This window comes from Pempheris klunzingeri, chromosome 10, assembly GCF_042242105.1.
Source record: "Pempheris klunzingeri isolate RE-2024b chromosome 10, fPemKlu1.hap1, whole genome shotgun sequence".
Lineage (NCBI taxonomy): Eukaryota > Metazoa > Chordata > Actinopteri > Acropomatiformes > Pempheridae > Pempheris > Pempheris klunzingeri.
The window spans coordinates 17,090,148-17,116,324 of NC_092021.1; the positions used below are offsets into that span (position 1 = coordinate 17,090,148).

The 26,177-nt window shown below is 40.9% G+C and overlaps 1 protein-coding gene across 1 annotated transcript in view; it reads left to right on the forward strand.

The window, feature by feature from the left end:
* myo3b (myosin IIIB) overlaps positions 1–26,177 on the forward strand; it is a 65,789-nt gene that overhangs the window by 11,899 nt on the left and 27,713 nt on the right. Inside the window, exons 9-24 of the mRNA XM_070838042.1 lie at positions 188–333; positions 6,182–6,247; positions 8,966–9,124; positions 11,366–11,450; positions 11,549–11,665; positions 13,241–13,345; positions 13,707–13,790; positions 13,882–14,084; positions 14,162–14,260; positions 14,351–14,465; positions 14,559–14,685; positions 15,302–15,512; positions 16,319–16,466; positions 18,279–18,432; positions 18,703–18,791; positions 19,369–19,498. Coding sequence (XP_070694143.1) covers positions 188–333; positions 6,182–6,247; positions 8,966–9,124; positions 11,366–11,450; positions 11,549–11,665; positions 13,241–13,345; positions 13,707–13,790; positions 13,882–14,084; positions 14,162–14,260; positions 14,351–14,465; positions 14,559–14,685; positions 15,302–15,512; positions 16,319–16,466; positions 18,279–18,432; positions 18,703–18,791; positions 19,369–19,498 — 2,038 coding nt within the window. The remainder of the gene's footprint in view (positions 1–187; positions 334–6,181; positions 6,248–8,965; positions 9,125–11,365; positions 11,451–11,548; positions 11,666–13,240; positions 13,346–13,706; positions 13,791–13,881; positions 14,085–14,161; positions 14,261–14,350; positions 14,466–14,558; positions 14,686–15,301; positions 15,513–16,318; positions 16,467–18,278; positions 18,433–18,702; positions 18,792–19,368; positions 19,499–26,177) is intronic.

Below are 26,177 nucleotides of genomic sequence, written 5' to 3' on the forward strand. Positions count from 1 at the left end.
AATTTCTCCAAGGTGATATTAATAAAGTTCTTTATTTCAAGAAATTGACACAATGTTCAGATAAAAAGTGAATTCATCTCACCACACTGGCAGCATTTCCTTATGTGTTTTGGGAAAACTGCTTTTTAAATCTCACTATCAGTCTAAATGAGTTGTTCAGATGGTCGCTGCTGTGTCTCATTGCCAGGTCATAGCCTGTGAGCAGCAGTACGACTACTCATACGATGCCCGCTGTGATGTGTGGTCACTTGGCATCACAGCCATCGAGCTGGCAGACGGAGATCCCCCACTGGCTGACATGCATCCAGTTAAAGCCCTCTTCAAGATCCCACGGTGAGTCCACTAGAGGGCGCTCCTACCACACAGCTGGAGGCTGCCCAGGCAAGGACACTTACACCCTGCTTTCCATTATGTTGGGAGGACAATGGCAAACTGAATTTGACAGTAGAGGTGATGAAAAGAAGAAAAAAAAATAGCCCGGCTTTCTTAACAAATTTCATTTTATTTTGACATAAAACTGAAATTTAGAAATTGAGCTGATAAACGGGATATTTGTGGTTTGAGCCATGTTTCTTGTTGTTCATGTCTCCTACCTGAAAGGCAGCATCTGCTGAATAATCAGTGTGTAAAATCCTCATCATCAAAAAATGTAGTAGTGTTTGGCCTTAAAATTAATGCAGTGATTCAATCTTTAAAAATATTCACTGCTGGAGACAGTGTGCGTCTGATGATCATTTGAGAGCTTAGTGGCTACACGCGGTTGACCTTTTGTTATCAGCACAATCGCGCAATTATCTCTCAGTTAGGTAGAGATATGCCCTTCTGATTGCAATTTGCATTGGTGATTAGCTCCATTCACATTGAGATGAGGCTGTCACCTCCTCCTCGTCACAATGTTATCTCCTCCCTGCCAAGCCAGCGGAGGAACAGGGATGGCTCGTGTGGCAGGAATTATGGAGCTAACGTAGCATTTCATCAGCACCAAATTCAACCAGAATTTGTCATAATTGCAAAACCAAGGATGGTTAAGAGCAGGGCGCCTCAGTGAAATGAATGCTACTGATTCAGAATTAGGTTTTTTTTCTCAGACACGTGCCTTATAATGGGTCAGTAGATGTAGCCCAAGGTGTTGAGGGTTTGGGAAAAATTGTAAAAAAGCGACCTGGAAGAAGATGTGCGGCTTCTGTTGAATGCAAGCACATTTCCTTTTAAGCAACCATGATTGGAGGGTTGGGGGGGGGTCATATGCATCCCCTATGCCAGTGTCCAATCCTGTTTCATTACTGCAGATTTGAAGACCTTTTGACTTTGGGGATAACTAGGATGATGGTAGAATTGGACATATATCTTAAACCAACATTCCTCCATCTCCTCTCCAATCAAAATTGATATTTTGCCCTTTTGGAATGAATCGGGACCTTAAAGACTTTGCGGTTGTGGTATAAATCCCGGCAAATGTTTTGGACCATGAAATGATTCTGTTAACATGTCATTTATCTCACATATATAAATATATTCCCATCACTGCAGCGCGGCGGACAAAATCACGAGGAAATGTGGTGTAAATTATGACTTCCATATGAATGGCTTTCTAAATAGGGAAATGTGTTTCACCTTTGGGTCTTTAGTAGCGGTTAGAGTGATTCATGGTGAAATTAGAGAGATTCATCTTCGCAGGTTTTGTCGATTGCAAAGTTTTAGATTTTCTCTATTTAACACGTCACAAACCATCACCAGAGAAGCCTTTTCTGAAGTATTGTCCTTGGGTGGTGCATGTTTTATGTAACCATGCAAGCACTAAAACACGCAATAAGCATTTTCATCATTCTGATATTTTACAATTGCACACAGTAATGTTTTGAGGCTAAAGGGTTCACTGTCATGTAGTTAATCTTGTGCGTATCTTTCCTCCTCTCTGAAACACATCTAGATAGTAAACAAGAAATATATAATATACAGACAAGACAAACACACCCCAGTTGTTGTATATTTTCTCATATGTTCAAACAGCGTGTAGTCAGCCTTCTGTCGTGATACTGTTTCGCCTGTCCATGATGCTGTTTGTTCTTCTTTTCTTTGAGAATACTACTGTAAGCCTTTGCTGGACAGTCTCTCTTGTCAAGCCCAAGATTTAATGGCTCCTGCTGGGGGACAAATAAACACTCTATGCTATCACCACTTTGACTACAGGGGCTAGCAGCAGATAGCCATTATGTCACAGGTTTGGTTGTGTTACGGGAAACCAGCACAAGTGGAAATGATTCTCATCCCAGCGGGCTATAAACGATAAGAGCAGCCCTGATGTCTGTCAGAGGGGATGTTGATGAGCTCCATGAATTAGGGTCACCTTGGTGTGTGGTCTGTTTGTACATCAGAAATATCTGATACGTGACATATGGTCAAGCTCTGCATATGTTTACATCTCAGGTAGATCATTCTGCTTAATTTTTGTAGCCTTTGATTTTAAGTTCAATCTGAGGTTTTTTTTTAAATGTATTCTTGGTTATGATTAAAAGTAATTGAGTGTGTTACAGTGTGTTTGGCAAATATGTGATGTCCATGGTGACCATAGATGAAGGTACTAGAGCATGTCAGAGGGTAAAGCTGTAAAATCATGAACTGCAAAATTAATTACGGATACTCAAGACAAAGATGGTCTGTGATATTTAATATGTGGGAAGGTTAATTGCTTGTGCCATAGCTCTCGATGCTGCACAGCCCTGAAGCCTCCGTGTAAAGTCAAACCAAAGTATGTATAAAATGCACTGTTAAGGTTAGAAGCAACTGGCAAAGACGTTTAACGTTGTGTTTATTCGGCCACTTCCCCGTAGATATTAACTACATATAGAAGACAGAAGTAAATGGTGGCTTGTCAGAGGCAAGAAAGGCAAATGAAATCACGAGGCTCGGGGAGGAAAATCCAGACCAGTGTGCTGGCAAGAGACAGCTCTTCGCTGAAAAAGCCTGAGTTAAAATTTGTGGAGCAGAACAGCCGAGGGTGAGGGACACCAGCACAGTCTCTGCTGGTTCTGACACAGAATGAAAACCTTCGAAAGCTGTAAAATTAGGTCTGGTGGAAACTGACGTTATGAATGATATGTTAAATTCATGCTTAATTAATGTTAAGAATAATTGCAGATTTGTTGGTGATTCCTTTGTGTTTTTCATATATTTTTTTTCGATTCTGGTGAAGAATATTGTTCAAAAATCTTTTGTTCATCAATAAGATACGGTCAGACCAGCAGATTTTAGGCTCTAAGGTAAATGCTAACTTCAGCATGCTAACATGCTAACATGCTCACAGTGACGGTGCTGAGCTGTTGAGTGTTAGCATGCTAAAATTTGCTAATTAGCATGCGGCTGATGGGAACGCTATTAGAGTTAAAGTATTGAACACATTTTAATGTGATGATAGCACGCTACATTAACTGTTAACAAATCCCAAAAACTTATTACGGCTCATGAATGCCTGCAGCAAATTTCATGACAATGCATACACTTGCTGTCAAGACATTTTACTAAAAATCACAGATAACTTCATTGGAGCGTTAGAGGAGGAGGAAGGGCATCATCAAAATCAATACGGTTCATCCTCTGGGGAGCATCAGAGTCTGCACAAAATGTTGTAGCAATCCAGCCAATATTTCTTTTTAGATGCATCAGTCTGGACTGTAGACCATGCTGTATGTGGTCAGGACCACAGAGTGACTGATCAGCTGGCACTACCAACCCCTGAGCCATAATGCCAGCGTGGCTAAAAAGTGCACATTATTGTGCATTTGTTTTGCATTTGTGGTTCCTTTCTCTGAGAGCTTTTGACAAAAGCATTGTTCAAAATCCTTTATTCATCAACAACAGTGAAACATTTTCCTTCTGGATGATTACAATTGATGACTTGTTGGCTTTTCAGTCTGTCACACAAAGAAAGTCAGAAATAATGCTGGGAAGTGTGTGTAGCCTGCCAGTGTTTCTCTCAACAAAGTGCTCATTGTTCCTGTGAAAACCAGCCATCATTTAAAAGAACTCGCATGACTTTGATTTTCTACATTTCCATTTTATATATTAAAAAAAGAAACGATACACCCTACGTACACCATACACCAACAGGTTTCCCATTATGAGACACTGATACAGCCTTGACCCCTGACAAGAGATCAGTGGCTGGTTGGATGATTTTCCAATCATGAGCAAAGTCCTCATCTTTGATGCTGTTATTTTACTGCTCTATGTGGTGTCCAGGGCTGCAGCATTTGGTGATGTCGCCGCCAAGGACATGATAAATGTAGTCGTAGTTCTCCGTGTCCATGCATGTATGCGCAAAGAAGTGCTGGTGCTCTGGCTGCGGTGATGGATGAGCTGAAATTTTAAGCGGGTGGTCCATTCACTGAATAAGTCTTTATTTTGGACCCTTGAGCTCATTCTCTGTTAAGCCTATAAAGGCCACTGTGTGTCTGCTTTAAGACACCAATTCCCTCTTTCAGCCAAGGAAACACATGAATATTTTAACAGTTATTAGGAATCTTTAGCGCAGCTTTGATTTATTTGTAGCATTTGAAGTACATACAGTAACTGCTCACCTCTAATTTCATAATTGTACCAAGAAGGTTATGCAAGGTCGCTTTAAGACAGATTTATATTTCAATTTTCTAAAAAAAGAAACAGCCGGACATTGCTGCCACTTCTCTGTGGTCATATAATCACCTTGAAAGACCTAATGTCTGATACAGTGGATTTGAATTGTGCAGTTTTGGCAAAGAAACAGATATAGATGTTAAGATATATTTATATATAGATGATAACAGTTATAGTGATTCAAACCCTTTGTGGCATTTGCTTCAGAGCTATATGGAAGCATAAGTAAGTGTTAAGTGAGGCCCAATGGGGCAGCAGAATTTCTTGAATGAAAAATAACAATGTTTTACATCATATGGAAAATGGAGGAATTATAAATTCTGCATATGAAGTATCTTATTCAAATATTGCATTTGGCCTGATTTTTGTCTGTGGCTTAGTTACAGCTGTCAAGCGCTGTTGACACCTCTGTGATTTTGCCTCAATCCACTCTGAGGAACATCTGACAGTACAAGCTCTGCCTGGACCTAGATTTAAATAAGCCATTTGTGTTTACAATATGAGCCAGCACTCTCACAAATACTGAAAGAAGAAACTGCCTGAATTTGCTAAGCACAATGAGAGCACTTGACAGTGTTATCAGCACTGTGCTGCTTTATTGACTTTGTAATGTATAAGCAGTATGGTACAACATCAAGGCAGGAACGTGTCTTCAGGCTCATATTAGAGGTTGCATTGAAGCAGTCAGTTACTGGCTTTGATCTGCACTTTGGAAAGGATTGCCTGTCTGAATCCTTATCAAACAGTCGACTAACTTAGTGCTGCGGAAAATGACAGAATTTGTACCCCAACATCCTCCCATCCCTTCCAAAAAAAAGAGAAAAATATGTTAAAAATATGTCAAATATGTTGTTTAATGTGTAGCTGCGTCTACCTCAGGTTTGTTTGTGATGAACAAAATGAATCAGTTTTCTTTTTTTGCATCCAAATTAATGCGTCTTTCTTTTCTTTTCTTTTGCTCTTGAGATTTCATATTCTCCTTGTCTGACAGCACGGTGAAGCACACGTGTGAACTAATTAACACAGTTAATAGATGTTTCGACCAGGTCTGTCACTGTTTGCATGACAGTGACAAAAGTCTCAGCCTCCAGCTGTCAGACTGGCAGCTCTGTGTGAAGATGACTGTACTCAGGCCCATCCAGCCTTGGCTCCTCAGACAGACCTGCCTCCTGTCATCCTGCGCACTTGAAAAGTGTTAGTCTCATTACAGATGGCCTCCGTAAATGCTGCTGACAGAGGTATAACTAGCTCCCATAACTTTTGGCTCCCAATGGCAGATGCTTGCTGCCAGACAGTGGAGGAGCTGTTACCATTTGTCACTTTTCCTGCGGCTGCCACAGACCTGGACCCCGACCAGCTCGTCCTCGGACCAAAAACTCTCCCAGGAGTCTGACGGTCACACTCTGCCCGTCAGCGATCATTTCTCAGCTAACTCAGGAGACAGTCTTGAAGGCTTTACATTTCAGCGACGATCGTGATGTCGTTTGAATAAATCCAATAAAGTCTTTTGAGTATTACGCTGACTTTTGTATGTGTGCTTTCTTTTCAGAAACCCCTCCCCTACGTTACGAAATCCAGAGCAGTGGTGCAGAAGTTTCAGCCATTTCATCGGCCAGTAAGTGTCCTCTAACTTCAGTCCGCCGACCTTTGTCCTCTTTCTGTCTTAATGCCTTTTTATTTTCCAAAAAGGTCGTGAAAGCACACGATAGACACCAACATTTAATGTCCCGAAAAGAGCCCAACCTGAAGAACTGAGATTCCAATTTTTTCAGAAGAACGATATATTGGCTGATATGTAATCATTTATATGTTGATTTTTAAATGGACGTAACACAAATGCACTTTTTTGGTAAGAATCTCTCAAATTTAATTAATTAAGGGTTTTGTTTTGTTAAGATCAGGTCAGGTGCAGCATGGGTAGAGTGGAATGGAAACATATGTTCATGAGGTAAATTCATATGAACTGTTGTGCATCTACCTGTGAATATAAACTGAACCGTAAATGTCTCTGGGAAATAAATGACCATGTATTCTTGCCATTCAAGTCCATTTTTGTATATCTGTCCACATGTCAGTATTGATATACAGTATGTCACTTTTAATAACACAGACATGTCAGTATTGCCATGGTCAGTGATGTGATATGTGAAAACACAGACTATGTTTTATCACATATCTGTGTTTGATACAATATTGACAATATAATCAGCTGATATATGGATCAGCCTCAAGTCCCGAATGTGGCTTTCTTGACCTGTAACTAATTTATACTATTTTGAAAGATTTTCATGTGTTGAATCTGTTACTAAGGCATTTGAATCTGTTACTTAAAGTAATATTGAACACCTGCTGATAATATACATCATATACAGGATTCATGCTGATAAACATTTATATTACTTTCCTGGTATTATTTGTATGAGCAGCTACTCTTGAATATAAGTCCATTAAAAAGATTTTATATATTTGTCCAGTATGAATTGATAAAATGTACAGATAATATTTGTCTTTTTAAATCAGTAACATTAGCTATAGTATGCTGTCAGCAGGTGGGGATGTGCATGTATACACGGAGGGAATTGAAATTGATATTTTATAGCCCGATTCTATCAACCCTCTTGTCTTTCTGTTCATTGACTTTCATTAGTGTAAATCTGCCACAGAGGAACAAACTAATTCACCTGAGTTATCAGTTCTATCTGAGGCCCAGATAACTTATCATTTCCTCCACTGCGCAAAGCTAATAATGTCAGGGGTGGCTTGTAATGGTTGCTCAGAATATACAACCTTAATATCTACTGCACAGAGGTGTGTGAGTCTGAACCATAATGGGAAAATAAAATTCAATTTGTTTACAGAATTATTTGTGTAGGCATTGTTTCTGGCTAACATTTATGTTGGAGGCTTGCATTGAAATGCAGTAAGAGAAAAGGAGTAATTGAAAAAACAAACAGACCATCTGCCTTGGAGGCCTTTTTTTTTGTCTCACTTGAGTTATTGATTGGTCAGTACGGAGTCAAGGCATATTACCCCTTAATCCAGCCAGCACACGCTGGAGTGATGTTAGTTTTTATACTTTTTACAAGTGTTTTTTTTTACAATTGTGATGGTTTTCATTGGATACTTTTTGGATTGCAGCTCTGTAATCTGGGTTAATGGATTGTGTGATATCATATCAGAAATAATCTCCCAAACAAAGCCCAGCAGGGTTCAATGTGGGGAGGCCGGACAATGTTATCAAGCTTTCCAGGCTGTTTGTGAAGCCTTTTCAGCCCTGCCAGGCGTGTGTGTGTGTGTGTGTGTGTGTGTGTGTGTGTGTGTGTGTGTGTGTGTGTGTGTGTGTGTTTTTGTGTGTGTGTGTGTGTGTGTTTTTGTGTGTGTGTGTGTGTGTGTGTGTGTGTGTGTGTGTGTGTGTGTGTAGGGGAAACTAAGGTGGGGGGTGTTTTTGGGTATAATAAATCCATCACCAGTGTCTGCACTTGCGCAGCCACAGAGCTGACTTCTGTGACAAAGTGGCCTGCCGTTCAGCATCCCGGCAGCACAGCCCTGCTAATAGCAGCAACCTCTGCTTAATGTCCTGACGCTAATGAATTCATGGAATTAACTTTCAGAGCTGAACAAACTGATAAAAGAAACAGAATTTCAGTGTAGATTAGGTGGTAGGAATTAGATTGGTGTTTTTCTCCTATCTTGCCTCTGCCTGCAATTGTCGGTGTTGTAGTGTTCACACACACACATACACACACACACACACACACACACACAAGTCAAGTAATTGAACAGAACAAATGTGGATTGTTGATAGATGCACGTTGAGTTCAGGTAGGGATTTCAACCCTTTTAATTTCATAGTTTATAACTCACAATATATCAAAACTGTCAGAAATAAGAGCTGGATTTGTTCTCCTGGGTCTGTGCTGCTTAAGCAGTCAATATTTTGCAACCATTCGCATCAGCAGCTAACTGATGCTGAATTAAAGCCGCGGGCCAGTATCACAAAGTGACATCACCTATTGGCAAACACTGCACATCACAGATAGCTCTCACTGCTGTGCCATAGCAGGTCGTGTTTGGACTTGGGGCCATGGTGATAGTGACCATGTGGTACTCAGACAGGGAACGATTAGTGACCCAGACTTAAAAGCATTTGCAAGGAGTCCCTGCTGGTGTGAGAGTCTGTCAGTCTGTCAGAACTGATCCAGACAAATCAGCCGTCTGCAATGTTCAGGTGATGGCTCGGTTTTTCTTGAGCAGCTGAATTCACTCAGGTTTGAATGCAGGAGGCTTTGTCTGTCCAGAGTGTTAAAGCTTCCTCTATCTTTCTGATTGTAAGGTGTCTGATTAAGGATTTTGAGGCACGTCCATCTGTGACCCACCTACTGGAGCATCCCTTCATCAAGCAGGCCCAGGCAGGCAAAGATGTGGCACTCCGAAAGCAGTTAGCTCGTCTCATTCAGGAGCAGCAACAACTGGGCTGCAAAACCAAAACCAAGTAAGTCCCTCAATATTTCACTCTAACACTGCCGCTGCAGAAGAAATGACATGCTGCAGTGACAAAGCTGGTTGCTTTATTTGTGTGCTTTCATTGGAGGTCTGTGTTGCAGCAGATGGGCAGCGACTGACTGGTGATATATTTTCTGTCCAGTAGGGGGCAGGGTCTCATCTTCTTACACTCAGAGATGATGATGATGATGATGAGCCCCAGTAATGGACTTTACAGTGTGTGATTAAGAGGGGGGTGTGACTAATTCAGGAGTGATTGTGCTGACTAACCTTAGATTAATAAATGCCATTTAGGCCAGTGGTTGTGGCAACCTTTATTCCTGGGAGTCCTCAGTACGAAACACTCCCCCACCCGTGTGATTAAACCAATGATGGAGTAATCTGTTCAAGATAGATTTACTCCTCTGCATTTCAGCCCTACTGTCCTCTTTTTGCTCTGTTTTAAATGAGCTAATTAGGGTTATTTTCTTTACAGCTTATAGTAGCAGCTACTAGGTGGGTTTCTGGTGTTTTGTATAGATATGTAGAGATGTGTGTCATGGTGAATAGTTGACTGAGACACTCTAATGGCAGTGAATGACAGAGCTCTCCCGGAGAAATACTGACTTTGGCAATGCTTAATCTTCATTATAAAGGAGTTCGCTGAACCTGCCCTTGACTGAGAGTCTTGATGTTGTGCCAGCTCTGTTTACTCCCAAGAGTGTGCAGAGTCTGTGCCTGAGCCTGATCCCGAATTCCTGTCCACAGTGGAAGTGGATAATGGGATTAGGAGCTTGTAGGGCGAGAACTGGGCTCGCCTGGTTTAGTCTCTCATGCCACAGATCAGCACACAATGATTCCAGATAAGAATAAAGACACAGAGAACTTAAAAGTAGCTGCCGTAGGTGGAATAGTGTGATTTACTTCAAAGCAGGAGAGAGGTAGAGGGTAGAGGTCTCAAGTCCTCGTCTAAAGGGACACGATGATGAGTATTCACTTGAGAGAGGCCACATATTGAGCACTTTCTGCGCTGTTGCATTTACACTATATTCAGAATAGAAAATGAATGCAAAGGCAGCAGAGGAAACTGTTCCCAACCTGAAGATTGAATATTTTTATTCGTGATATGATTGATTATTTAGTATAATAGAATATAGATAAATCCTGTGAGTAAGAAATTTTTATGTTTTTGCAGTTTTGAAGATTGAGAAGTAACCAGTGTTTGGAGGCTTTTTCAGTAGCTGGTGCTTTTCTGTTATTCTTAATCAGTCTATGAAAATAAAGCAAAACCAACTATTTTTCATCATATATACATACATAAATGTTTAGAAACTGTTCACAAAGATGTAGTTTCATTATTTTTTAAGTAACAAACTAACAAAACATTCGGGCACTGTAGTATTTAGCATACATTACTCAAAAAGGAGAGTCGTGTATTCATTGTGGACTATATCCAGCTGAGAATGAGTAAACAATTGCTGCTCAGGAACCAGTTTAAAGTTTAAACTTAGCCTAGTTAGACACGTCCACAGTGGAGGTTTACAGTCACTAAATTAAAACAGGCTGCTTCTCATAAACTATTTCTTATGCAGAGATCAGTTGTTACTAATTATTTAGCCCCGTAACTATCATGTCTAACTGTTGTCTCGCTGTCAAAACTGTTTTATAGCTAATGTATGAGCCAGTAAGATTTAAGAGTGACGAGTACCAGCTTTGAAAAAACAGAGGCGTAAGCTATTTCTTGCTTTGGCAGCACAGACACACGTTAGTAAGATTGTTTGGTCTTTTCATGGGATTTAATGACGATGATATAAGTATAGAATATCACCAACCTTATCCTTTAAATTTCATAAAAAATGGCTGATTATCCACTGTACATCACAGCCTGGATATGCACACACATCCGTATATACACATAAAGCCGTAGGCACTCACAGACACAGCTCTTTTGTGCTCTCTCACACATACTCTCTGGCGTCCCCTGAGGTTTTCTGAAGTCCCGTGGAGCCAGCTGACTCCGTGTTGACCTCTGCCCACTGGGGCTCATTGGAGAGTGATAGGTCAAAACACAGATGAAGTGCAATCACAGCCTGCGATAATGGGAGATGTGTCCCCTGGGAGAGCTTTAAGGGCTTCACACAAACCTTGGAAGTAACGGGGTCTTACATCCAGCCAGTCAAAATACTGTTTCTCATTGGGTGGTCACTTAACAGCTTTCTGTGGCATTATCCTTGTCCTTGGCTTCATACAGGCACGAGCGGATCAATACTCGTAAAACCCTCATAATAGAGAGCTGTGCCGACGATGATCTGGTAAACCTGGAGTTCTTAGATGAGGTAAGATTTAATGTGTTTATCCCATCATGCATTGATCGGTCCAAGGTACAATCTTGTTGGTTCTATATGTGTGTGTTTTCTTTTACCCTCTTCTGCAGGAGACAATCATCAGCCATCTCCAGAAAAGGTACGATGAGCTGCAGGTGTACACTTATGTTGGTGACATCCTCATCGCTCTCAATCCTTTCCAGAATCTCAGCATCTACTCTCCTCAGGTTGGTTATGGACCAGAGACACAAATGTTTCCAGGTTTCCCAGTCAAAATTAAAATGATGAATGATTGCTCATCAACTATGGACCTGCTTTAGTGGATATTCTATAGGTGGAAAACCCGATTTGAAAAAAATAAGAAAGCCAGAATTTGTCACAAGATCAGATTTAAAAAATATATATAAATACATACAGTACTGCGCAAGAGTTTTAGGCAAGTGTGAAGAAATGCTGTAAAGTAAGAATGCTTTCATAAATATACAATTTTAGTTTATTTTTATCAATTTACAAAATTCCAAAGTGAGTGAACAGAAGAAAAATCTAAATCAAATAATTTTTTGGTGTGACCACTCTTTGACTTCATAACAGCATCAGTTCTTCCAGATACACTTGCACAATTTTGAAGGAACTCGGCAGGCAGGTTGTTCCAAACATCTTGGAGAACCAACCACAGATCTTCTGTGGATGTCGGCTGCCTCAGATCCTGACAGACAGACATCATCCAGACAGACTGGATGATGTTCAGATCAGGGTACCATCACTTCCAGGACTCCTTGTTCTTCTTTATGCTGAAAATAGTTCCCAATGACATTGGCTGTATGTTTGGGGTCATCGTACTGCTGAAGAATACATTTGGGGCCAATCAGATGCCTCCCTGATAGTATTGCATGATGGATAAGTATCTGCCTGTATTTCTCAGCATTGAGAACACCACTAATTCTGACCCAACCCCCCAAATCCCCAACTCCATCTGCAGAAATGCAGTCCCAAACTTGCAGGGAACCTTCGGCCAACAAACCGCCTGCTGCTACAACCAAATATTTCAAATTTTGACTCATCAGTCCAGAGCACCTGCTGCTATTTTTTTGCAGCCCAGTTCCAATGTTTTTGTGCACAGTTGAGTCGCTTGCTTGCCATGTTTCCACATTGGAGGTTTGGCTTTTGGGCCACAATTCTTCCACGAAGACCACTTCTGGCCAGACTTCTCCAGACAGTAATGGGTGTACCAGGGTCCCACTGGTGTCTGCTGGTTCTGAGCTGATGGCACTGCTGGACATCCTCTGATTTCAGAGGGAAGTAAGCATAATGTGTCTTTCATCTGCTACACTAAGTTTCCTTGGCCAACCACTGCGTCTACAGTCCCCCCCGTTTCTTTGTGCTTCTTCAAAAGAGCTTGAACAGCACATCTTGAAACCCCGGTTTGCTTTAAAACCTTTGCCTGGGAGAGACCTTGCTGATGCAGTATAACTACCTTGTGTCTTGTTGCTGTGCTCAGTCTTACCATTATGACCTGTCATATGAAACTGTCCTCCACAGCCTCACCTTGGCAGCAGAGTTTGGCTGTTCCTCACCCAGTTTTAATCCTCCTACACTACTGTTTCTGTTTCAACCTGAAATTTATGAGCACCTGTTTGGTATAATTGGTTAATCACACACCTGACAATGAATCTACTAAATCCCAGACTTTGTGCAAGTGTACCTAGAAGAACTGATGCTGTTTCCTTTAATAAATCCAGTGTTTTTGGTTTCTTTTTGTAAAAATCTTAATGTGTCGTGTGCATGTGTGTGCCTTCTCTTAGTTTTCTAAGCTGTACCACAGTGTGAAGCGGGCTGACAACCCTCCACACATCTTCGCTACTGCAGATGCAGCTTACCGAGGCATGGTGACGTTCTGCAAAGACCAGGTACTCCGCAGAACAATCGCCTGATGAATGGAGAGATCCACCATTGTGATTGTAAAAAAATATCAAAAGATGATTAAAATCTTTAATGAAAATACATTGAACTATGTTTTAAAATGTCTGGGAGGGATGCTCTTGAATTTTTTGATTAGATGTAGCTCTTTTTCCTATGGCGGTTTCGTTGTTGTAGATTTAGACACTTTTGAACAAATGTGCCTGCCAAGTGGCCAGAACTGGTTTAAAAAAGAGATTTTTTTCTACAAGACCTTTACCTGGTTAAATATGGGAAAATGTATGTAATATAATGTAAATATTCCTGGGTTGATGTTTTAGTCTCCAGAGTCTCTGTTTCCCATTGTTTTAGTGTATCATAATCAGTGGGGAGAGTGGTGCTGGGAAAACAGAGAGCGCTCATTTGATTGTCCAACATCTTACCTTCTTGGGAAAGGTATTGTATAGTACCCTCATTGTTAAATTTGCTAAACTACACAAATGAAATTATACCATACTTTATTAAAGAAACATGTTGATGCTCTCAGGCAAACAATCGGACGCTGCGTGAGAAGATCTTGCAGGTGAATCCCCTTGTAGAGGCCTTCGGGAACGCCTGCACAGCTATCAATGACAACTCCAGCCGCTTTGGCAAATACCTGGAGATGAAGTTCACACCCACTGGAGCGGTCATCGGGGCCAAGATATCCGAATACCTGCTGGAGAAGTCGAGGGTCATCAAGCAGGCTATGTATGTGCCTCTCAGGTTTTGGTCTGGTTGGAGTTCCCTTAGTCAAACCTCTGACTGCTCTGTTTGTTTTCTTTCAGCGGGGAGAAAAACTTCCACATATTTTATTACATATATGCTGGGCTTTACCACCAAGACAAGCTGAAGACTTACAGCCTACCGGACAAGACGCCTCCCAGGTTAGCACAGCAGTTTGTTCACAGTCCCCCTCCACTCTTTCCCTTCCCATCATGGAAATTGACAGTGATGATTATAATGTGCATCTGCAGGTATATTGACAGTCAACACTGCAAAGTGATGCAGGACATTGTCTCCAGCAAATTGTACAAGGAGCAGTTTGACGCAATTCAGGAGTGCTTCCGAAACATTGGCTTTACTGAAGAGGTACTTTGAACACTCAGTCACATTGGTCACAGGTCATAGATGAGTTAAGTGCCATGACATTTGTATTTTTTTTCTGTTCTTTGTTTTTTTTAGGAGGTCAACTCTGTTTACAGAATTCTCTCGGCTATTTTGAACACCGGCAATATTGAATTTGCTGCCATCACATCCCAACACCAGACTGATAAGAGTGAAGTGCCTAACTCAGAGGCCCTAGAGAATGGTGAGAGACATTACATGAATACTCAGTGATACTCTTCTTTTAGCCAAAGAAACAGGCAGGCTTAATGGTCCCCTGAAGATGTCATGTGAATAAATGAGATTAAAAGAAGGAGGCTATTTTATGTTTTATTTCTCTGATATGATGATTTAAGAACTGCACTCTGCAGTAAAATGCTCCCCTCCTCAGCAGATTTCTGGATGGATGATTCTTAAATATCTTGTGTTGTGTTTTAAGAGAGGAATCTTTTTTTTTTTTTTTTTAGAAATGTGTGCATAGGTCTCTGTGTGTGCAATAATTTATAGCTTGTTTAATAATTACTTTGAGACCTACGTTGTTTCACTATGGCTACAGCATATTGGATGTCCTATAAGCCTTTTTTATGTACATTACACAAAATAAATAATGAATCAATCATATCTAGTAACACAGAAATAACAAATGTTCTTTAAGCAGTTGGAAGCATAATTTATACGAAAGCACAGGACCCCTTTCCATTTACATAAAACATGTAAAGAAGCCAAGACATCCAAAGTAAATTGTCTTATTTTTATGCTAATGATGAACACAGATGAGCTCTTGATTATTAAACAGATTAACTCTCTCTTTTCTCTCTCAGCCGCGTCTCTCCTCTGCATTGGCCCTGAGGAACTCCAGGAGGCGCTGACCTCCCAGTGTGTGGTCACCAGGGGTGAGACCATCATCCGCACCAACACCGTGGACAAAGCCGTGGATGTCCGAGACGCCATGTCCAAGGCCTTGTACGGACGGCTCTTCAGCTGGATAGTCAACCGCATCAACTCCCTGCTGCAGCCTGACATGAATATCTGGTAAGTGTGTGCTGGTGATGAACATCTGTGTGGACGTCCACGGTTACTCCCTCTTCTTCGAGTATCTTGTGCAATCACGCAGAGTTTCTGCAAAGCTCTGATGACCTTTATGGAAGTCTGTAGAGGTAGATGCAAACATGCAGAGCAGAATATCAATGGGCAAGAACAAGACAAGTAAAAGGAGCGCAAAAAAAAGTTTTAATAAATTTTTGATACACAGTTGCGTGCAGAGAAAATAATGTTCAGATGATTAAAAAGACTTCAGAGAGACTGCAAAGAGGCTGCTCATTGATCCAAAAGAATGCCTTCATAAATATGAACGTCGACTGTCAAGGAGTCGTGTTTCAGAGATGTACAAAAGCCAGAGTTCCTGTCTGCATTCCAGTCATCCTTGCCATTTCCTTATTGCCATTAATAACCCGGTAGCACGGGCTAAAGGTGACCTCTACATACAGTGGGTAATGACTGATCATGAAAAGTAGCAGCTCCAAGCACTGAATATGAAATACAGGCTGTTAAGTCTGCATATTGTATTTGTAGAAATGAGTATTGTTTGTGCAGATATTGAAAATGACTCGAGGTTAAATCAATAAAGACAGAAATAAAACCATTTAAGAAGCTCTGGCTTTCTGAAAGCTGATGTTTATGATTTCTCATCAGACTACTAGGCCGTCCAGACCAGACTCTGTATTTGGGTTGAACTTGTATTATCATTAAAGTTTTATCAATTAATATGGCTGCTGGGGATTTGCTTGTTCCATTACATAGAAGAATAAGTTTGTTTGTCCCCTTTTCCTCCTTTGAAGTTCCGCAGAGAGTGGCATGAATGTGGGAATCCTGGACATCTTCGGATTTGAAAACTTCAAAAAGAACTCGTTTGAACAATTGTGCATCAACATCGCAAACGAGCAGATCCAGTTTTACTTCAACCAGCACATATTTGCCCTTGAACAGGTGAGTCTGACAAATGGAGAGAGGTCATTGATGGTACATCTGTGCGAATGAACCATGATTAAGACCGGGATGTGCTTGGAATGAATGCACTCACAAAACAACACTCCTCAGCGCTAGAATATACTGAGAAAAACAAATTCCCTGTAAAACACTCTTATTGAAATCAGTCATTACCAGTCACAACAGTTTGTGGGCTCGTATTATTTTCATCTTATGAGTCTCTGTTTGTGTGTCTGTGTGTGCCATCATGGAGACAGCATTGGAGACACCTATTGTAGCAGGAACGACCACAGAAGGTACATACCTTCTGACATACTGTACAGTATGTCTGTGGAGAGATATTGTCAGTGTGATAGCATCGCAACTGTGCAAGATTCTGTCATAAAACTTCACAGGTGTGTAGTTGAGATTACAATGAAGGCCAAATTTGCACAAGTGCATAAAAACCATCTATACAGGGCACCTCCCTCTTTACAGAGGTACGTGCTAAGCCTCCAATGTCCTCAAATCCTGTAAACGACTGAGTTCATGGGGGAGAGAGAACTTATCAAACAAGGAAGTATTTCATTAAATATGTCCGCACTAACAGGTTAAGAGTTAATTATGCAGGGATGGTTAGGCACATTAAATAAATGTGACACAGTTCACCTTTTTCGCCAAACTCGCTTCTCTCATGTCCCGTCTTGCACCATACGCACAGATTCGGCATGACGGCTGGTGCGATCTCATTGCACGATCGTCTCTATAGTTTTAATATTATTTGTGTGTTTCCGCATCCATCAGAGCAGAGATGCTCTCAGCATGAACATTTTGCTTTTAGCTGATGTGATGTGTAAGGGATTGTTTATACTTTTATGCAGCACCAAATGACTCTCTTAATTGATTTAATGAAGTTGTTTACCCTGAAGTGCGAGAAGTCTTTGTTTTCCTTGATGGAAGTGAACAGACATTAATCAAGACCCATTTTACCGTACTGCCTTTTAGTCTGTGCTAACTTTGCAACAGCCCTTCTAAGAGGAAAACCAAGGTAAGGCAGGACAGCTTTATATATATATAGCCCATTAATTACAAGTAGATTCCATCCATTATCCATAAATGTGTGTATAGAAGAATAAACTGAATAATATAAACAAGATCCTTAATTGAGGCAGGATTTCAATAATTTAAAAACTAAAAATACTCATTCACATACATTAACCAATGTTCTCGTCAGAACCATAAATGTTATTGGAATCTACATTTACCCTTCACACATTAATTACACCCGTGATCATTGAAAATAAGCCTGTAGAAAAGTTTCTCAGTCACAAACAAGTACAAGTTGGCACTGATGACGGACTGGTGCTCAGTGGAAAAGAGATTTTTATTTGGTGTAGATGTCTTCAGTCTTGCTGTACACAGAAACTGATTATTCTGAGTTAATGACTTAAACATGAGGACGGTTTAGATCCATTGGTTCCACTTTATTAGTAAAATATATATTTAAAACAACTTTTTGATCTGGAATTAAATAGATGCAATAATATGATATGACTCTGGGTTATTTGCAAAGTGAAATAAATTATGAATAAGTAAGTGGCTCTATTTGTTAGTTCAGAAGTGCTCTGCTTTATGCATTCAGTAAAAGACTCTATTATGCTGTAAACCTCAGCCATAGACATACACAGCCAGCTGCAGCTGTTTGGGTTTGTTGATTAGAAACTCATTTTTTCCCCCCACACATGCACAAATCATATTTAGCCCAGATTGTTTAATTGGGTCATTTAGAGAAATCATTAACTAGATTATGCTACATTCACTGGTTCTAATTAGATTGAATACCAAAGTGAGGGGGTGGATGCCAGCCTGGTGGAGTATGAGGACAACAGGCCCATCCTGGACATGTTCCTGCAGAAGCCCATGGGTCTGCTGTCCCTGCTGGATGAGGAGAGCCGCTTCCCTCAGGCCACTGACCACACCTTAGTGGGTAAGACCGGAGCGACTCCTGCATCACACTCAGAAAAATTGATATAAGAGGTCAGAGGTCACTGCTTCTTTAAATGTCACTGCAGCTCTTGTCTCACTGTATATAAACTCTCCCACCTGGGGAGGAGCTCACCCGGTAGAGCGCTCACCGTAAAGGCAGAGTCCTTAACGTAGCAGCCCTGGTTTGAATCTGGGCCCTTTGCTGCATGCCAGCCCCCCACCCCCAAAGTTAACCATAACTTTTGTTGCCTTTCTCATTTCTTGCATACAGATAAATTTGAGGACAATTTGCGCTGCAAGTACTTTTGGATACCAAAGCGCGTGGAGCTTTGTTTTGGGATTCAACATTATGCAGGAAAGGTATCAAATGAGTCTTTTCATCTGTGCAACAAATAACCTACTACTACCTGTTCGTACAAGAGTGGAGATTTAGTTGTGAATTAGCAGTCGTTGTTTTTTAACATATGTGGAGTGATGTGTTTTATTTAGATCCACATTTTTCAAGCCAATTGGTAGTAACTGCAGTGAAGAGTTAATTCAAATTTGAATGACATGTTATATATTCAAGATCAGGCTAAGCTATGATGAATTATGTCATTATTTATGTGTATTGACTTTGTATTATGAATGTCCAGTAAACATATGAGTCATAAAAGTTAATGAAAATGTGACAGTAAATGGAATTCAACCATCATTCATTTTGATAGTCTCACCACTGCTTTTCCTGCTGTGACACGTCAAAATGTCTTCAGTGAAAAGGCCCACTGCAATGAACATAATTATATATATAGTTTTTTTTGTTTCACATCAGAAAAATATAATAATACTAATGTCAGCCATATTGCCAGGCTCCATACAAGGGGGAATGATAAATCAGATAATTCAAATCCTTGAATATAATTTAGACTGTGTGTGTCTGTATGTTTGTACTCGACAGGTTATGTACAATGTCAATGGGTTTTTGGAGAAGAACAGAGATACTCTACCTGCGGACATCGTTGTGGTTCTGAGAACGTCGGAAAACAAACTTCTGCAGCAGCTGTTTTCCAGTCCCTTAACTAAAACAGGTATGCTATGATATAGACCTCAGTGAAAAATACAGCAATGTAGATCATCTCAGTGAGGAACATTATGGAAATGGAAACTTTTCTTTGGGACGAACTATTGTTAACAATGCAGGTTTCTGACTGCATTGTACTTTGAATTGTGTCTCCTGCTTCCATAAATGTTCAGGTAAGTGGGTTGCTTAAAGACGCGGCTCCCAGGCATCTCCTGGTCCCCCTTCATTTCAAGCCCCTGTGTGCCTTGCTCGGATAAATCTGCAGTCTCCATTATCTCTTGAGAGGCTCAGCTCTCTGCACGGCGCTCTGTTTTTATTTTCACTAAGCTGTCCCTCTTGGTTTCCCACTGCTGAATGCTATCTACAGATTGTGGGTGCAGTGGGATATTTTTATGATAAGGTTTCTAAATACCCAGGGGATGAAGAAACAGTATTTAGAGAACACAAAAGCAACTCTTCCCACCTCTTTTCTGTTGGTTAAATGAAGGTAAAGTAATGTGCTCGTCATTAGCCGAGCCTGAGGCCTCCTGGTCACTTGACTTAGCTGAAATGCTAATAGATGTGTTAAATTATCAGATTCCCACTTCCTACTTTATTTCAGCTAAGCCACATTATGTGATTCACTTCCTTTTTAGGGGCCTGTAAATGCCTGCTTTCAGTCCCAGTGGCATTAAAAGGAGCTTCAATTCACAAAAGGCACCTTAGCTGAGACTCCAGTAGAAATCTGTGTGATGTGTCTGTAAACTTCAATTGCAGGTTGTGCACAAGGGAGCCCTCAGCCACTTCCTTTCCACAATTATTGGCTTCAGAGGAGTACACTCTATAAAAACAAATTCCATGAACACTTCACTTCAGTGCACAAATGCACTGGATAGATACTAAGATGTGCTGTAACGTTTACTACTGCTGACATAGCCTCAGTTAGGACTAAAAGCTTTTTGTTCTGCTGCGCTTTTGTCTGTCCTGACATTCAAACTGGTGGATGAGGTTAATCTTATGATTTGTTGTAGAAGTAAATTGTTACTATTTCATGCAGTTTGAGCCATTTTATCCTAAAAAGCGCTTTAAAAACTCACATCAAGTTTATAGATTGTTTTACATGTTCGTTTTAAGGCGGGGTGACTGCAATATGCTCAGTTATTGCTTTGGAGTCGGAGGTCCAATTCTCTTATTGCAGTTTGTGAAACTGGAGATCATCTCATTAGATAAAAGCTATGAAGCGCTCCGCTCCAGCTTATCATTCTGGAAAAGATGGAGCGCCGTTTAAAGTGAGATAGACTATAGCATAAGAAAATTATAAATCTATTCTTCAGGCTAAAATTTGTGGGGGGATTTAATTTGCATTTTACTTCACATTATAGATTCACTGTTATCTGTGAAATTACCATTATCTTGGGGTATCTGATGAAAATCTGTTTTACACCAGGGTGGTTTCACACTCTGGGTCGCCTCCTCACAGTGTCACCACTAGGGGACACCCTCGTAGACCTGCAGCCTGACACTGTGATGGAAGTAAAATAATGGACCTGGGATGTCAAACTGCACACGAACATGCCATGGATGTTAATATTTCTGCTTTTACCTTTCACACTGCAGTGACACAGCAACAATTCCTCTAATGCACATGATTTTACTCTGCATTTTAGTTTAACACAGGCACACAGTCCACACTTAAGTGATATTTTAGTAGACTACCCATTCATTTCATGTGCCAGACTGAGAATGTGATGGTCTGTGTATCGGAGCAGTTCATGTTTGGAGAACAGTAGGAAACTAGGAGGGGCCCCAGAAAGTAAAAAGCTCCCAGGCGGTGAATAGCGAGGCCACTTGAGCCCTGCAGAATGTGGGTCCTTGAGGCTTGGACATGTGGTGGTGTTTTGTCAGAGGAAATGGGATGTATTTGCATGGACAAATTCATCAGAGCCAGGGCCTTTTCCCAGATCAGGAGGATCACAGTGTTTGAATTGGCTGGGCTCTGTAGGGCCTGCCAGGCCCTGGGCAGCCTGCGGTCACAGTATGGGTCTCTGTGGGTGGGTGCGTGTGTGTGTGTGTGTGTGTGTGTGTGTGTGTGTGTGTGTGTGTGTGTGTGTGTAGCTGCAGGGCTGCCTGGCCTTGCTGCTTGTAGCACAGCACATCTGCACACACAGCACCTCAACACAGCCAGTCCTTTTTTCAGAGCACAGTGGAAATGTAGGATGTGCAGAGTGATGTGTGCCTTATGAAAAGTTCACAGACAGTGGAGTGAAAGGACAAATACTGTATGTCCTGATTTTGTTCCAGTGGTGGAGGAAGGACTCACATCTTTTACTTAAGTAGAAATAACAATACCTCTCTGTAAAAATACTTTGTTACAAGTCAGACTTAAAGTTATGTGTTAAACGTAGTACTTGTTGGGCAGAATGGTCCCTTTAATAGCGTCGTACACACAGTAGTATATTATTGGAATATTATTACTGATGCTAACATGTAAGCAACATTTCAGTATTATAGCTGGTGGAGGTGGAGCACATTGTTCTGTAATCTATAACACAGTTTAATCTGTGAAGTAACTCCAGCTGTCAGGTAAATTTAGTGGAATAAATGGAACAAAAAATTCTCCTGAAAATGTAGCATTATATTATATAGTAGCATAAAATTGAAACACTAGAATAGAAGTACCTGAAAATGTACTCAAACGTAAAAAAAACCTGCCACCACTGATTTTTCCTTCTTATTGATATTCACCATTTACCTTTTCCAGGGCTTTAACACTTCATTATGATTCTATATGTAGAGACAGAAATTTGAATTAGTAGTACACAGGCCAGCTAAATATTTGAAATATTAATGTGACTGAGCTGAAACAGTGCCTAAATGTACATAGAGCTGTAGATGCAGATTTACTTTACTTAAAAGTCTGATGTTTCATCTGTGTATGGAGCGGCAAAGATTTCACCTGGATCAAAATATTTCTTCTAATTTTAGAAAGAGGATGACTTTCAGCGGTGACTTAATTCTTACCAGCTGCCGAAGGAAAAAAAATGTTATCAGGCTGAAAAATCTTCCCTGAGATTTTATGTATTTATGCTGTTCTTGTGATAGTTGATCTGTTTTGAAAAATCCTCCTAAAGCCATTGTAAATACAGGCAACCGTGATTTAAATCTCTCCAAACTAAGTACATTTACTCAAGCACTGCACTTTTTGAAGTGTGTGTATTTCACTTGAGCATTCCCATTTTATGCTACGTTATACTTCCTCTCTACGACCTCTCAGATGTATATACTGTACTTTTTACTTCACTACATTTATCTGAACCTTACTACTGTAAACTGCATACTACTTACTGCCTTACTATAATATTCTACATCCATATAAAACATGTGATTAGTTTTGATGCACCATGCAACTGTATATCAAGTAGTTAAATCAGCTTCACCATGTTCTGCCACGCTATTAATTTACACAGTAATGCATCAGCAGTAATAATAATAAATTAACATGATATACAATTATAACACTGACATTTTGCTGCTAATACTTCTGTGCTTTTCTGTAAGATATTAGATGCATACAGAATATGTTTATACTGTGGTAATGTTACTTAAAGGTAAAGGGTCTGAGTGCTTCTTTTTCTGTCTTCGTTGTCTTTTTTTTTTTTTTTTTTTATCCAAAGCAGGGTTTAATTTCACTGTAATGCTTATAATACTGAACCATGAAATAAGCCTGTAAACTCCCTACAGTCTCCGGGTCTCACATTTCTTGTGAGTGACAAGATTTCTGGCACGAATTTCTTTCCTCAGCTATCCTTGTTCATATTTTACAATTTTAAAACACTGCACCAGTAACAAAACAAGCTCACACCACATTATTTGCCTGTGAGATATCAGGGGTTATAAGTTCAAGTCCATCACGTGTGTGAAACAATTTACTTTGGTTTTACATCTTCACATGAAGCCACAGTTGCTGTTCTCCCGCGCTCTGCGTCTCCCTTCATGTGAGGAGATCCTCCTGTGTGGAAATGACAGGCTTCTCCCAGCGATATGACACATTTGGCTCTTTGTTCTCCCCCAGTAGAAGCCTTTTTCATCCCAGTGGGCGGACACCACCGTCTTTCACTAGACTTCCACACACTCTGACTACCAAAAGAGACACTCACCAAGTAATACTTTTGTTCAATTTCTCCCCTAATCGTGGTATTGGAGAATGTTTTGAGTCAGCAGTGGGATTTCTGACGGCCCCGCACATCAATAGCGAGGAGCCAGCTCTCCTAAGTCACATGGTACAACATCCTTTGATAAATGCAACACTGTGTTGTGTCACTAAAAGCCAATTACACCATGCTTTTTATGATTGATCTGCTCTGACAGTAGTGGATGGCATTTAAATCAACAGCCCCCGGAGCCATCTCTAGGCATAAACGGTGGTGGTTATGGAGGGTAGGGAGGGTGGCGGGGGGTTATGGGTGCTTTAATCTTATTTGCTTGGTTGCTGAGTTGAGTTTCTAGATCACATGTTTTCAAAAAGAGAGCGGGAGAGTGGCGGAGATATCCAGCAAGCCTCTGCTCACTCAGCTCAGGAAGGCTGCTCTCTCTTACAACTTTGATTGTCCCCCGTGTCGACAGCTCGATCCACAGCTTCTGAAGTACAAGGCGCACACTGGCACTCATAAAAGCGTGTAGGGAGGTGTCATATTGAACGCGGGATTGCTTTTTAATCCCAAGCACATTGACTATTCTTGTCAATAGAACCCCAATACAACTGCCAGCTTGAGCTTTTTTTTCCTACAGGATTCTTGCTGGGCTTAATTTTCAAAGTGAACGCACAGATGCCAAGGAAGGCTTTTTCTCTCTCTGCCCCCACCACCACTACCACCCCTCCCCCCCCACTGCACTGCCTCACTCTGTGTTTGTCCTGGAAGTCCATGCCAAGAGCAACATGCGTGAAGCAGAAACGATCAGTGGGACGCTCCTCCACCGCCTGTTTCCCAAGACTGAATAACCTGATGGGAAATATTCCCCTCACCTGCTCTCCTCCTTTAATTGCTATGCTTTTATATTAAAGCTCCTCTTATTGTATTTTCATTATCCATCTATTTGAGAGCACTGACAAAAGTAAGAAGCGCCTCCAGCTGTAACTAAAAACATATGTGGCCTTTTTCTTTAACTGAATCCACTGTCAAAGAACAAATCCTCCTTTTTCTCGCTCGTCTCTGTGGTTTGAATAATTATGAACCACATCATTAGACAAGTCCCCTACTGTATCTAAATTAGAAGGTCTTCTTTCAGGCTGGACATCACAGGTGTTCCCTTGGTTTCATGTCTCAGGAGGCAGAAATCTTTGAGGATACTCACTATTAACCCATGCTCTAATCATCTAGTCAGGAGGGGATATGAAACCCGCCAGAAGAATGAATTAATACGACTCGCCAAGGAATACATGAAGAAAGCAGTGAGTGTCCATTTGCGAGGCTTAGGTACAACTGTCATAGTTTCTCTCATTGCGGCGCAGCCCCTTCATCTCCCCTTGATGGTGTCATGGAAGTGAGAGGCGTGAAAGCACAGTGACACTCCACGAGCCCGTTCCACTCGCAGCCGCTAATTCATCATGACAAATGTGCTCAGATGATCTGGCCCAGCAGCACTAATGGGGAGAGGAGAGAGCGCACTTCATTTGCACAAGACCCACTCCAATTAATCCATCCAGCTTTACTCTGGGCTAATTGGAGCGGGGCCCTCCCTGCCTGTGTGCTAGTAATATACCCGACACAGTTTAACGGCTCCTGTTCTCAAAGATCTTACTTTTTTGTGTGTGTTTTTTTGTGTACATTGTGCCAGAGGGGCATTTGAGGTTGTAAAATCTGTCCCCACGATCCTAAACACAAGGCCCTCTCACAAACATGTGTTAATAATGAGCAATTAACTGCTCATGTTTCCATGTTATCATATTTTACACTTTCCTGTCTTCTATTTTTAGGTTCAAGATGAGATGCTCTGGATACTTTTCCCAAGCACATTATTAACAAATATAAAAGTGCATATTTCAATGTGACAGAATATCTTGAATTTAGCTTATTTACCAAATGGAAAATGTATTTATAGCAAAATAAATGAGGAGATAAATAAATAAAAATTAGCAGATAACTGTCAAATTCTGAAAGCAGTATCATCACTAGCTTAAAAGACTGCCTTAGTCCTTTTGAAGTGCTCTCACATCATATGTTTTGGCTTGTTTTGACTACAGCGGAGAGTGTTTGTGTGTGTGCGCATGTGTGTGTGTGTGTGTGTGTGTGTCCATGAGTGTGTGTTTGTCCCACGAGACGCCACATTGCTTTGGCTCACTTAAAAACCTTTGGCACAAGCGGGACATTCTTTGTCTAAAGTTAGAAGTGACCTGGCTCTTAATTAATCCATCATAAATTGATTTTGATCTCTCCAGGGTTTGACTGATGCTGCTAATACACACACGATAGTGCAGAGTGCTCTGAGAAAGGCATGCGCTGATCCGGTCTTTAAGTTTTTGGCTCGTGTCCTTAACAACTGACGTGAGTCTTGAAATCATATAGGAGAAGCCGACTACATATTTGCATTTTAGAAGTTCGTCTGTGTGCGGTAGAAAATCTAGAACAATTGTTGGCCTGTCACTTCAGCTTTATCTTAAAAAACTTACAAAGGTTTTCCTCCTTGCCATACACGGCTGCTTGGGTAAT